Genomic DNA, 14,025 nt, shown 5'->3' on the forward strand with positions numbered 1-14,025 from the left:
TCAATGCCCTCCTGCTGGTTTTCTTTGCCGCCCTTGCTATTCTTCCGTCATCGTGTTGTACCAAAGATATTATAATCAAGCCACCAGAGCGACTTTCTCCCTGCGCTCCCAAGCGAATCCCCTTCGAGCCAGCTTCTCAGGGTCTGATGACATCCTAAAATATGCAAGCCTTCACCACCGACCGGTTAGTTACCCTCCAACGAGTGCCAAGAAACCCACTCGGATCTATAGACCTTTCTCTTCCTTCTTCGCCAAACACCGGCCAATTTTCTTTTTTTCTAGACTCCGTAATTATCAAACGTCCTCGCTTCCCTTTTATCTACCAAGTATGTAGGTACAAGGGTCGGCAAGCAATTGATTCTAACGAGCAGTTTTTAATTAGATACTTATCGCCTTAATCAACGCTGATCGACGCGATCACCGCGGCGTGTTTGCGATACCTACGTGTCACCTATGCCTATTTCACCGTCTCTATTTAACCGCGTAGGAATCGAACGATCTTTTAATTTAAGCTGTCCACGATTCCAAGTGTGACCCCTTCCGTTCCTTACTTTTGTCGCAGAAGAACTTTTTTATCTCCAGCTGCCGCGAAAACGAATTCTCGCGGCGGCGACGGCAACCAGTGTCGTCCGCCAACTTTATTCAGGTCAGAAACGGTAACTTCATAATCTCAATTTAATTACTAAACCGTTCTCAATTACGATCCACTTTAACGTCCTCCGGAAGCAGGGCGGACGAGGGAGTTTCGTCAAAAACACCGCGCCGCCCGGCCCGACCCTTTCGGCTTCTCCTCTCCTGGAAAGCGATTCAATTATCTTCCCTAGCTTAATCGCGTGTTTCGACTCACTGTCCTCCAACTGTCTCTCGTTTAATCTCTTCGGCACGACACCAAGTCGAATCGAAAAACTGCTTCGATAACGACTTCCCCCGAAGTTGTCGCTGCAACTGCCCTCGCGAGCAGATGATTGAAACATAAAATATCATCGAAAGCTTACAAACGTGCACGGTCGGGCGCATCTTTCCCCTTCGACCGCTCCCCCTTTTTCTTTTTCTTCTTCTTCTTCTCCTTCCCCGAGTACTCGCGAGGCTTCCCACTACTTACCAGGATTATAATTTTCTTGATTCGGCCAAGGTTTCCTGACCAAGCTTCAAGGGTGGTTACCGTTCTCGTCCTTTCAGGGCTGATTCGGTTCGTCTTGAACCCACTCGGTGGACCTTATTAAGGGTGGCCACTGCTCCCTCTCGAAAAATCATCGTTTCATGGAGATGAGTTGGCAGGAACCGAGGGGAGACGAGAGACGACAGGTTTCGAGCAATTTTTAAATTACTCTGGAGTGGACTACCATGTTAAATGTTCCCCTCGAATCGATTGGATAGCTTCGTTACGCAAATAGGCAGGTACGTTTCCAAGGTGCTGTGCAAATAGCCTTCGTTAAGTCGAAGCGAATATTTTCTCGAATTACGCGAAGTTACTCCGCGGACGTCGGTGAAGATTATTCTGTTAGAGGTCCGTCAAGTTTGTCAAAGGAAGCCCACAGACGATCTTTCGGCAGGATATTAGCTGGACAGAGGACTTTAGAAGAGAACCGCAGCCTCGCTTTTCTTCAAAATTGGCTGTCTTTCGTTTATAAAATAGAGCGGACGGCGAGTGTGTGTTGAAAGGAGCGCGTAAAACGAAGCGAAACGCAGGCGTAAGTGGAGGCGTATGGATGAAACGAGTCATTCGAAATACTCGTGAAAGAAACTCGGTATGTAGAGAAGGCACCTTGGCCGGGCTCTCTAGAAAGAGAGAACGTCGCGCAGAGGGTGAAATTCCGTAAAGAGATCTTTTCACCGGAAATCCACATTCCGTGCAACGCATGGATTTACTAGCCAAAAAACAAAACATTTCCACCGAGTATTTTAATCCTCATAACAGTTAAATGATTTGAATAGTAGGTATACTCGTATGTAGCCCGCCCACGATAAATTACAGGGGAATTAAAAAGGACGGAAGGTATGCGACGAGAGAGTTGACGAGACTCAGGTCGGGAAAGGAAAGATAGATTGGAAGAGCGATAGGGACGAAAGCTAGCACCCTTTCGATCGAGGTTAGATGGCGTGGATGGAGTTTACCTCGACGAATTCAATCTCGCTGCGAGAAAGAACACGATCGCCGGGCTCAATCGTCTATGGCTCTATGGCATAGACATAGACGCGAGACGCGACCCGATGCGATCTGGAACTCGGTTGCCGACAGCAGCCGGAAATCGCTCGCGTGCTTTACCCTTTTACGCGAAATCGTATCGATTGTTTTTGGCCCTCCTGCAGGTGAGCATGCGAGAATATATCTTCAGATGGCCTGAAAGTGTCTGCGAATTCCGTTCTGCGAACAATTTCTGTCTAAACTTGCTTCTCATTCGATTATAACGCGCGACTCCCCGGTGGAATATTCCCGCGGGAGGCGATTTGCGGCTCGGTATCAGTGCCACGTACGATACGTTGCGTCCTGCTTAACAAGCAGCGAGGGATTCGTAGGAGACAGTAAAGCGTTTTGCTTCTGAAACTTCCGACTCTGGAAGTTTGGACTTCGGAGGATAGGACGATTCTCATCTGTCAGCTCCATCACAGGGGTTGCGAGATAGGATCTAGAATGTCTCGAGTGTATCGATAATTCATCGCGCGACGTGAGATAGGATTCGAGATGAATTCGGTGGTCCACGGCCGGGGATCCATCATTCCTACCAAATTCGATCGAGTGCCCATCATTCGACGAGGTGATAAACTTTAGCCCAGAGCTACGATAATCTGTCTCCCGATGATCCTTCACCGGCTATCTTCTTCGGCTGCTACCGATTTCACGCGCGCCGTTGCATTCGAGCAAACAATTCTTTGGGAGAGGTTAAACCGCCCTCGATCGACTATCAATCCATTTAATCCTGACGGTACCTACGGCCGCACGAACGAGTTTATGTTACGATAATTAGTTAACTCTTGATAAAATTAATGATTTCGCGCGAGGAACAATCCTCGACTAAATGGCTCCACTTGGGATATCCGTTAGGTTCGCGCGAAGCGTTTGATAAATTTCTGGAGCTCAACAGTAAGCGCATCGATACGCGTTGCATCGTTTATTCCAGCAGCTCGCAGCTCGACGTGAGCCCACCTAGACAGATAAAAGGTCCCCTGCGTTCGGTCCGACTACAAACACGGATCTAACAGCACCGACATGCACTCGTGGCACCGTATGAAATATTCCAGTGGCCCAGCTACGTGATATTCGCAGATGCACGGAATATTCCTTTGTATCTTTGTCTACAGGTGACACGGCTAAAGTGCACTTTTCTCCGAGCGAGGAATGAAAAATGAGAGGACCAGCGAACGGACGCGGACGGGTAACGTAGACGAAACGGGAAGAGACGCTTACGCTACGTTTCGTAGCCGATTTCTACTTAAAAAAAAGAGAAAGACTGACCTGCAAGTCCACACGCACAGGGTCCAAAGTCACGGCGCTGCTGAACCTAAGCCACTTTCACCTTCTCTCTTTCCCTCCTTCGGCTGTAAACGGGGATCGGACTGATCAGAGTAATCTACATTTTCCTTGGAGAACGTTCGAGACGAGGGAAGGAAAAACGAACGTGAAACGCGTGCATACACCTATTGTGTCTGGGAATTGAAGGCACTCAAGTGTTTCGACGTCCGTTCTCGAGTTTCGCATCGAATCCCCGATATTATCGCACGCGCGGCAACGAAACGGTTAATTGATTCTCCGAGGATATTCCGTGGATCCTCGTTAGGATGCCTTATCGTCGATTGCTATCACGAAACACTCGCAAATCTAGATTACGTGCTCAACGTCGTTCTCGCCTCGCCCTCGTTTCTCTTTGCTTCTTGCCACTCATCTATGTCGGATCGGGTAATTTCAGCAAAGTGGCTCTCTCGAAACGATCGAGGCAAGCCGGTGTTCCGTTAAACAACCATACTACCTTGCAACAGCCTCGCGTCTCGTAACATCGATCCTGCCGTTTTCCCCAGCTGGAGGCGAACGTGAGAAACGAACGCGAAGCCTCGTCGAATTAACGCCGTATCTTCGGGTGAACATAATTAACGATTGATGGCTCTTACCTGCGACCCAGCGTCCCTGGTCTCTTTCTTCCTTCTTTGCAAGTGGCATTGCGTAATCGGCGTTGCGAAGGGTATGACTCTAATTAAATGGTCCAGAGACCGAGAGGACAAGGAAATCTAATTCTGTCTGATGTAAATTTGGGGGCTGGGTTAGGTGGCGGCGAGGAGTGCGTATATTAGACAGGGATGCTTGTATCGAATGCGGGAACGCATCGCGGTACTAAGCACAAAGGTAGAGAGGAGCGACTAGTAACTTTCAAATGTTTAGTCACGCCACGATGAAACATTTGCAAACCGCCGCGCGAGTACAGTGGTAATTTGATTTCGTATTTTCCCATAAACGCGAGGGAAAGAAGAATGCGCGTCCGTTGAAGGATATCGTAGGTACCGTTCGTTCGAGAATTGCATTGTCTTTAACCTAATTGATTTAAGTACTTGGATAAGGTGGCACATCGTTAGCGCGATTGTAATTTGAAAACGAGCAACGTTACATTGGCGGAGAATCGAGGAGCAGAAGATTCGGTTTGAATCGGCTAATGGCGCGAGGCGGCGCGAACGGGGCAGCCAATGGGAGGGTTGGAACGCAAGGGAATCGGGTAGGGAGCGCGGCGGGCCACGTAAGCGACGCACCGCGGCCGTGCAGTTCCGCGGCAACCCTCTAGCTGAAAGCATCGCGTATTTTTGTTGACAGTGACTGGTGTTCCGGACGGGACGCAACGCGTCGCGCCGTGAAACGTGAGAACCTCCTTCCCTCTTTCGGTTCTCCGTTCGCTCGCGACCAAATCCGTTCGCGTGCCGTCTCTTCGTGCGCCATCTCTCCCCATTTCGTGTCTCTTTCCATTTCGCGCGCGCCCGAAACTCTTTGACTCGCATCCGCGAAACGCTATCGCGCCATTACGTGTCCCCGTCCCGGTCCATCCCTCTCCTTCCATCAATCGGTTTTCCTGCGAGAATCACTCCCTTCGCGAGCCCTCTTCGTCGTTTGTGAGTGTTATGTGAAGTGTGTCCTCTCTGCGAAGCACAGTAGCAGGGTCAGGGGGAGAAGAAGAGTAGCAGAAAAAGACAGAGAGAGAGAGAGCGAGAGCGAGAGAGGGAGAGAGAGAGACAGAAACAGAAAGACGACTAGCAGAAGCAACGTCAGGCATCGGGGCAAGGTGAGACGAGTTATCGTAAAATATTATTTATCGTCCGGGCGTGAGTGATGAATTTCCTAGCTCGTAACAAAAATACTTACCTATGTACTTCTAATCGCTGAGACTGCGGATACCACTGATGTTAGATTCCGTGCGTAGGAATTGTCGGCCGGGATTTCTTCCATATTTATTCGGGCCTTTTAACCACAGGGTGGGGCAAATGGTTTGGAATAAGTGACGTTTAATCGCTCGGGCTTTAGGTGGTTTCGTTTGAATAGGCTTGAGACACGTGTACAGTCGGAGTAAGGGCAGCTTTCGCTTGTAAACAAAGCCAATAGATGATTTAGGGGAGCGCCGACCTCAGCTGAACCCGCAGGTTATTAATACTGTGTGTATTTCTTCGAAGACGACGACGAGTGAGCTCACGATCGTTACTTGTGTTGCTCGGAATTTTAGACGATCTGGATGTTTTCCGCGGGGTAACTGGGGCTCGCTCGTCTCGCTCGCTTGTGTAATAACTGTAAGAGTAAAAAGGGAAACGCGTCAGCCGTGGAATCGAGGCTACGTGGTAGTGAAAATGAGAGTTGGCGCGGTGTATGGCGTTGCAATATTTTTCAATCTTTGCACGGCCCGAAGAGGGAGCGGGGCGTCTCGGCGCGTTCCGCGTTGACGCGCGCAATTCTTTTCCTCGATCGAACTCGGAATTTGCAATCTTCTTCAATTGTTTAATTGCTCAGAAGTAATCGTGTTCGAAGGCGCGCGCCTTTACAGGAAAACTAAACCCCTTTCTCTTTAGCGCTGCGCCTGATAACTTTCGTGGAGTTATAAAAAGGTACGATCGGGGCAAGATCGATTGCATAACTGAAATGAATACTATTGGCTGAAATACGAGGAAACGACGGAAGAGCGTGGTTATGCTCGGCATTGCGGGCTAGACGTGCGGATTTGTTACCGGGGGTTTGTAACCTGAAACAATTGCGGTGCAATTGCTTCGGTTTACCTCCGCGCTACTGTCAATAGACTGCACAGTTAGATAGTTTACCGCGTTTATAATCCCCCGCGAATACGAGCCATTGAACTGTAAAATTGCTGAAGATAAACACAGTCGCGCGAAAAATCAACTGTTAACCACTGCGATCTTGGTGTCAACGTCAACTTTGAATGTGTCTTCCCCGTTTTTCGTTAATGCCCTGGTTAACATTCGAATAATAAACCTCCCTTTTCACCTTTTCTATGCAAGCCCGTTCACGCGAAGATGTAATTGCCCCAATTTTCATCGATGCTGAAAAGCTGCATTAATTGGACGCACGACCGCTCGACTGATCTCTGCTTTATTTCTTCCCTATTAATGTTGGTCCCAGTTCCCTTTCACCTTTAGTTCCAACTAGTTGCCAAGCCCCGATCGAATTTTTCTGTTAATACCTATTGTTATTAACAATCCAGTTATTATCTAGTCGGAATTACCGTCACGATTCTCGCTACGATTTTCTTCTTTAATTATCGATAGTGTATGCATTAATTGTTGTAGTCGTTAACTCGTTTTTGGGTAGGCGCGGGCTTGTGTAAAGGCATTTACTTTCATATATTCTTGCGGTGGAAAGAATTGGAGTGCTTGAAAATTCGTAGATATCTCTATTAATGGAAGCGGCTGCTTCTAAAATAGAGCGCTGAAAGTTGCGAGGTCTGACTCACTCGTTCTTTGATTCCTTGTATTAGAGTAGGACTAGACTAGCACAGTTTCGTGGGAACACAGAGTTTACCGCGATAACACGACGAACATTGGCGGAAACAAGCGTTCTTGGGCAAACAGCAAACAGCGAGTGGAAGAATAGGAGGACCAACAGGGATGTCTGAGTTAGGGTTTCCAGCAAAGTTAACTACTGGCAAAGAAGGAACTTTTGGCCCCTCGTATACCTTTAAAACACCCCATCGCCCCTGTCCCTGCCGTATCTGGATTCTGGCCCTTGGTGGAAATCGCTGGAAATCGGTCTGGGTCGCGATTGAACTTTTGTAACGGATTCTTAGGATGAAGCTCTCAAGAAATCCGATTGAAATTGAATATCCAGAGAGACGAAAGCGTTGGTCTCTTCCGGCTATTCCTCTCACCTTTCACCTCTCACCCTCTCGCTTCCGCGCGCACCTTTTCACCAGCGTCTCGCTTTATTATTACCCCGACTGCAGGGGGCCCGGTTCTAGGGCTGAGACTGGGGCTGCTTGATTATGCTCCCTTCGTTGTAGATCCTGGCCTAACCGAAAAACTTTTTCGGCCTTTTTATTCAAAGGTTATTTAAAGCTCGAGCGACTGCCGTCAACCCGAGCAAGTATCGCCAGCTTTCGTAGCTTCCGTAAAATCGTAGCGAAAACTTGGGAAAATCCATTGAAATGTTTCTCCCTCGAAGACTTATCTCCGTTCTATGCACGCCTTCCTCTGCACCGTTCTATGGGAACTGTATCGGGCCAATTTTGTCTTGAGTATCGACGACAGGCTCGAATAATTAAACTAATTTTGGACGAAACCTTAGGGGGTGCACATACACGCACACATATATAGGGGAGAGTAGGGTTAAATGGAACGCTTAACTTTGGAGGGTGATAACATAAAATCGGAAGGAAAAAAGACACGGGACTTCAACAGGAGTCTTAAGTGGACCTGAGACTATAAGAAAATCAATGATTTTGTTAAGAAAAATATTTGGCAAAAAAGGAAAATGAGATTTACGTAGGATAAAGCGGAACATCCATTTGAAGATCATGTAAACCTACAAAATCTTTATTTTTATGATTTAAAAAGTATTCATTTATGTAAAAAAACTATAAAATTATGTTTTAGGTATAACCATTACAGATAGAATATAACAAAAATATATATTATATACATAAGACAAAATATTTTACCAGGTAACTTAAAAATTACTGAAAATAATCAAATACACATAAATTTTTACATGAATAATAAACATCAATACGTGCATGGAGAATTTTTTAGTGCATTTTAAATAAAATCGTTTAACTTAAATTTTTTTTTGTATATTTTTTTATTATCTACTGTTTAGTGTCCAAGTTTTGATTTGTGGTTATATGCCGATTTCATGTTTATTGAATTGATTTGATTTGTGGTTATAGGCTGATTTCAAGTCGTTTGGATTTATGGTTATGGGTTATATTTATTGATGCCGCGCAATTTTTTCACCCTTTCGGTTTTTTTCATAATTTTGTATTGTCATCATGATTACGCACGTCTGCAAAGTTTCAAGGCAAATAGATTGGTGGAAGTGTTTTAAATAGGTGTTCCGCTTTGTTCCACATTCGGTAATTTAGTAAATATTTAATATTTACACTTCAGCGTGAGGTAAAGACCTGGGTAAAACACCAAAATGTAGCGTAAGGTCTACAGAATCCAACGACGTTCTTAGCGTTATAAATTTTCGAAATCCAAGTGGCGAAAAGTGGTCGAAACTACAACACAATATCGAAACTTCGATACCGGAATTTTTTCCAACACTCTTAACCGAAAAATAACGAGTGCACGGGTCTATGGTCTGTCACGAAATGTTGCGAGGACCGTTTGGTCCCATGTCACGTGATACCAAATCATTCGGATCTGTTATCTAAGAGAAACATTGGTGTTCCGCTTTACCCTACTCTCCCCTCCTGCGAAAGGGACACCGATACTGTTGTCTCATTGCGAGTAAATGCAGAAATGTGCGTTTCGTTGACCGATTGACAGTGTTTGGCAGAGCTTTTCGATTTATTCTTCTAAGGGAGAGATTGCGGTGGGTTCGGAAATCCACAAGCATGTAGAACCGCGTGCGCAACCTGGACACTGAACTACCGTTTAAATTCGTGTAAACTGTATAGTCTCTACCAATCTGCTGTGTATGCTTGCAATGCTGCATGCGCTGGCTCGCTCGCGTGTGCGTGTGTGGTTGCATGGATTCGCGAGAAGGAGTGAAAGGGAGGGACAGGGTAGGACTGGCTCGTTGCTTTTCATTATTTACGTGCCAACAAATAATCGCGTTCGCGACAACTTGTTGCTTTCTAGAAAATTCTGAACTTTGCGGCGCGGCGGTGGGACCAAGAAGAATTCCCCCCGTCAGATAATTGCGCGGTGTATCGCGTGCACACGAGCTTTTTCGTCCATTTGCCCGATTAACCGCGGAATTAGCTTTCCGCGGCCGGGGAAAAGACACTCCTTTTATACCCGCAACTGGAAATAAACCCTCGTTATCGTTTGGGAGGGTGGAGGAGAATGATTTAGATCATCTAGGCGAATCGATCAAGTTGAAAGTGGTGGAATTGACGGTGAAACGTAACACGAATGCGCGACGCGGCGGAAAATCAGGCGCAGGCAAGATCACCGTGATATTTGTACGAGTGGCGCGTGGCGCGGCAGCAGTGTCGACCGATCGGAAGTGATTCGAATGCGATTTGAATTTTCAGTACACTGGTAAATCTGCATATGTAAACAGAACGCGGCGATGCATGGGGGACGACAGGATCGCATACTGCACCTCCCTATGCACGCGCTTTCGTACAATGCGCCCCGACACTCCCGCGTCAACATCTTTACTGCCTCGTTAATGGATATTTCTGAAAAAAACTGTGATTACGACCGATCGTTTTGGTAGCTGTTAAACGCACCTGCGAACGTATTTTTCAGATGTTTGCCGGAAAGTGGTTGCAGTCTTCCACGTTGCTCTTGGCACTGCTAGGGACACGACTGATATTGGTGGTCGCCCAGTGCGGATCGTTCGCCCAGGACAGACTGGAGAAAGAGGAGAAACAGGATAAGCTAGCCCTGTATAAGGTGATTCTAAGGACTTACTGGTCGAGGGCGCGATTTCCACGGCATTATCCTGAGTGGAAGCCTCCAGCGCAGTTCGGCAAGCTGATCGGTGAGTCTTCAAACATCTTCCGTTCAAATCGCCGCCGAATTGATCGCAGCTGGGAGGGATATTTCGGCCAAGCTCGGGGGAGCGCAATGAATCTGTAATGCGTGGCTGCGAGTCGTAAGATTCGACGATGTGATTTCGATCGCGACGGTACCTACGTGGTATCGAAGAAGAAATTCTGCCATTCCTCCGTACTCCCGTTTACGCGAACCGCTGCTCTGTCGCGACGCATGTCCATAAACAAGAGAAATATTTCGGATGGTAATCGTAGCGCAGGCGGGAACAGGTGTCACGGGTCCCTTATCGTCTATAAATTTCTCTGGCGCCTCGTAACTCTCCGCAGCTTCGCATTTTCTACCGATGCGATGACGCCCCGGTAGCAGCGTCGATAGAGAGAATCGAAAGTCGAATAAATCAGCCCGGCCTGGTGGTGGTTAGCTTTGCCCTCCTCCGACGCTGGCGCGGCTTTCCTCGGGCACGAATGGCGCGGCAGAAATGTCAAATTCGAATTAGAACGGCACGCGTTTGCCGAAATTCAATTTCGGTTTAAAGGCCGACCTCGCATTCTCGGATCCCGTGGAAAATGGAGGGAAGGTTGCCGAGTCGATGGGGTGGAATGGGACGATGGTGAAACGGTGGCGGAGGGTGTACGGGGGAGAAGAAAACAGAAAAGAGGGAAAGGAGGATATGCAGGGAATGCGAATGCGCGGCATTTCCAGCGTCGGCGTCGGCGTCGGCGGCATTTTGTTTTACGCTCTACGGGGGAGAATTTGTGAATCGTTAGCGTGTGCGACCTCGCCATCCGGACTTGGAGGATTCCTCCAGCGCGCCCGCGAATCAAGTCTTCCTCAACGTCCATTTTCTCCCTCGATTCGTGGAATTAGCCAAACGTTGCTTTGTCAAACATTTGTTTCCTCCAACTCCTTCTGTCCATCTTCTACGTTTAGCAATTTTCATCATAAAAAAAGGGGACAGTTATTAAAAAGCGACTGTTTGCCTGCTTTTTCCATTCCTTCGCCTCTCTGTACTCTGGCTCTCGAGAAATCGGTAAAATCGGCTACAACATGTTCGCATTGTGTTTCTCCTGCAATCTCTGTCCTGGCAGGGTTAATTCGATTGTTACTCGATCGATTCTTCCCTTGTTAGGTATCTCCCTTTCATTCTCTTTGTGCTTTGTTTCGTATTTTTATTTGTTGGCTCGCGTTCCTCGGCGATTCGGTTGTGCACGAGCCGGGCGTTCTCCGTGCTGTTATCAGCACGAGACGAGAGCGTTAGAGCTTCTAGCTGCAATGCCGGCGGGATTGAAGCGGACGCATCGGAAGTCAAGTAGACTATTTCCGTATTTCTCTCGATATTGTGCCGCGAGATAGAAGACGGTGTCGTTTGTATTAGCGGAGGTGGTTCCGTTTGGTCGCTGGCTCGGGGAATTGGAGCGGGCGAGAGAGCGCGGGCGGCGCCAGAAATACAGATCGCGAACGATGCGCGAGGGTTAATAAAACATTGTTGCCACAGGTAGCGTTTATTTCGTTGAGTCCGTCGTAAGGGATGCTGGGCGCTAGCACCCTTGAGATTAGAGGAGCGCTTCGTGACCTATTTTTCCCTGGAATTGGAATTAAGCGCGCCGCGCTGCGCCGTGTCTAATTTTAGCGGCGTAAGTATGTCTCGGGTCTTTACGAAAATGATTGAAATTTTCGCTGGCCCCCAAGGGGCACGTGCGTCGATGAAATTGTTGACCGCGCGAGAAACCAAACGCGAGGGCAAATAAAAAAAATAAACTGGCGAGAAGCACGCTTTCCATCGCAGGGTTTTCTCCTCTTGCGGACGATCCAAGGGCCGTTTCTAATTATTCTTCTCCCGAGACACCCGCAGCCTGCTCGGTGTTCTCGTTACTTTTTTTTTCTTATTTATTTATAGCCGTAGAACGATGGTTTGGAGCGGAGAGAAGCAAAAGGACAGAGATACGAGGAAATAGGGAAGAGTCGAGTGGCGAGCGAGAGAAACGGAGATGTAAGTGAGGGTGCGAGTATGTGTGTGTGTGTGAGAGAGAGAGAGAGAGAGAGAGAGAAAGAGAGGGCGTAGGTAAAGAGGAGAGGTATTTTTAGCTTGAACCGAGAGAGTCGAGCCTTCCCGCTTTGCTCCCGTTTCTCTTTCCTTTCTCGTGTACCAGCTGCGCTCGAATCCACAGTGAAAAGCAACAGAATCGGGAAAAAATAATGCACTCGCCGCAGCGCTGATGTATTCGCGTTCTCTCGCCTCAATATCATCTCGCTCTGTCCTGCGAATATCTGATTGAGATAGGTTGCGTAGTGGAGTAGTCGCGTTAGGTCGTCCGTCGGACGGCTGATCAAGTATCGTCTGATTCTACTGGTCGCCTAACTTGGGTGGCGCGCGGCGACGCGACGCGATGAGTCGAGGCGCAGTAGTGACAGCCGTTTGTGGTCTGGCCTCGACGAGCTTACCAAGCCGAGAGCGTGTTGCCGAGAACCGGAAGCACTAAACATACGACAAGTGACGTGGGTGGAAAAAGAACTCGAGGCAATATTTAGTTGATGAAATTCCATATCCTATTTCCTGCTTGCTCAGACGTCGGGCTGTTCCGCGACAACTTAGATCCACCAATGGTTAGCGGAAGTGGTCGGTGGTGGTTGGATTGATCGTTAAATGGTTAGGGAAGCAGCGGCTGCAGTGCATTACGGTAGTTATATTTTGTCTCCTCGAATCCCTGGCTGAGCAAAATATTGCGCATGCAACGAAGCGAAAAGCTATTCCACGCGTGTGTTTCTCTAAAGTTCATCTCTGTGGCAGGACGTAGATAGAAATGAAAAGGGACGCGATTGCGATTGCGATTGCAGCTGCTCTCGTGTCTCCGTGTAATCTTCGTTGCTCGTTCTTTTCGGTCCTCGCGCGTCTTTACTTTGGTACATTTTCCGTACGTGCCGCGACTCGTGGATAAAACGTCACGGTGCTCGGTGCTCCGGTGCTCCTTCAACTCTACCGACCATGAATACGTTTATTAGGCCTGGTGGTTAATTAAAACGAGACGCAAAAGGTCCTTGGAATTGAAGTTGCAAGTATGTATGTATGTGGACGTAGGTAGTATGAATAGCGGCCGGAATACGAAGCGCGTTGCAGAGTTGTGCGGAATTACAATTGAATTACTCCATGAATTATAATTACAATATAATTCAATTACATTGTAATTCGTGATTCAGATCTCGCATTCAATTAAAATATATCGCAATTCGTAATTGCAATGCATTTGCAATTGTAATTGCACAGAACAATGTAATTGAATTATAATTACGAATTAAAGGGTAACCAATTTGAGAGGTAATAAGAGGTGGGAAAGAAATATGTAGGTAAAGGTTTCGAACAGAAAAAAATTATTACGAGTGCTGAATGTGGTATTATTCGTAAATTTATAATATAAAAAGAGAAACAAACCCCTTCGTTACATTTTTTCCACTTTTTTTTCACTTCTTCAGGGTTTTGAGCTGTAATTTAATTACAATGTATTTCAATTACATTGTAATTCAATTACACGCACAATTACGGTAATTAGGAATTGAATTAATTGAAAAGTTTGAATTATGTAATTGAGTTACAACGTAATTGAATTAGTATCTAATTGAAATACAATGTAAGTAAATTACGTAATTAAATTACAGTTTAATTCAATTAGCATAACCGTGGCGTGTTGCCCTCGTCGGTTCTTCTCAAAGAGATTCATCTTTACACAGCATCTCGCTGTTTCGCAACAACCTGCACTACGTAGGCACTTGTCCTCGACATCTGTTTCTCCTTTTACGAGAAAACGTCGTCCAGATCTTCCCGATATCTTACATTTTTTCCATCCCGACCGACCTGCTTCCCGGGGGATTCTGAATAATCGCAGA

At 47.0% G+C, this 14,025-nt stretch overlaps 1 protein-coding gene across 2 annotated transcripts in view; it reads left to right on the top strand.

The window, feature by feature from the left end:
* The window catches only part of LOC143373667 (spondin-1), a 91,701-nt gene that overhangs the window by 8,874 nt on the left and 68,802 nt on the right, over positions 1 to 14,025 (top strand). The window contains exons 1-2 of one of the 2 annotated variants that reach the window (XM_076821124.1): positions 4,768 to 5,258; positions 9,898 to 10,132. In XM_076821124.1, coding sequence (XP_076677239.1) covers positions 9,898 to 10,132 — 235 coding nt within the window. In that variant the 5' untranslated portion in view covers positions 4,768 to 5,258. Of the gene's footprint in view, positions 1 to 4,767; positions 5,259 to 9,897; positions 10,133 to 14,025 lie in introns of those variants that run through there. The other variant, XM_076821123.1, reaches the window with a different exon arrangement.

This window comes from Andrena cerasifolii, chromosome 10 (assembly GCF_050908995.1).
Source record: "Andrena cerasifolii isolate SP2316 chromosome 10, iyAndCera1_principal, whole genome shotgun sequence".
Taxonomy (NCBI): domain Eukaryota; kingdom Metazoa; phylum Arthropoda; class Insecta; order Hymenoptera; family Andrenidae; genus Andrena; species Andrena cerasifolii.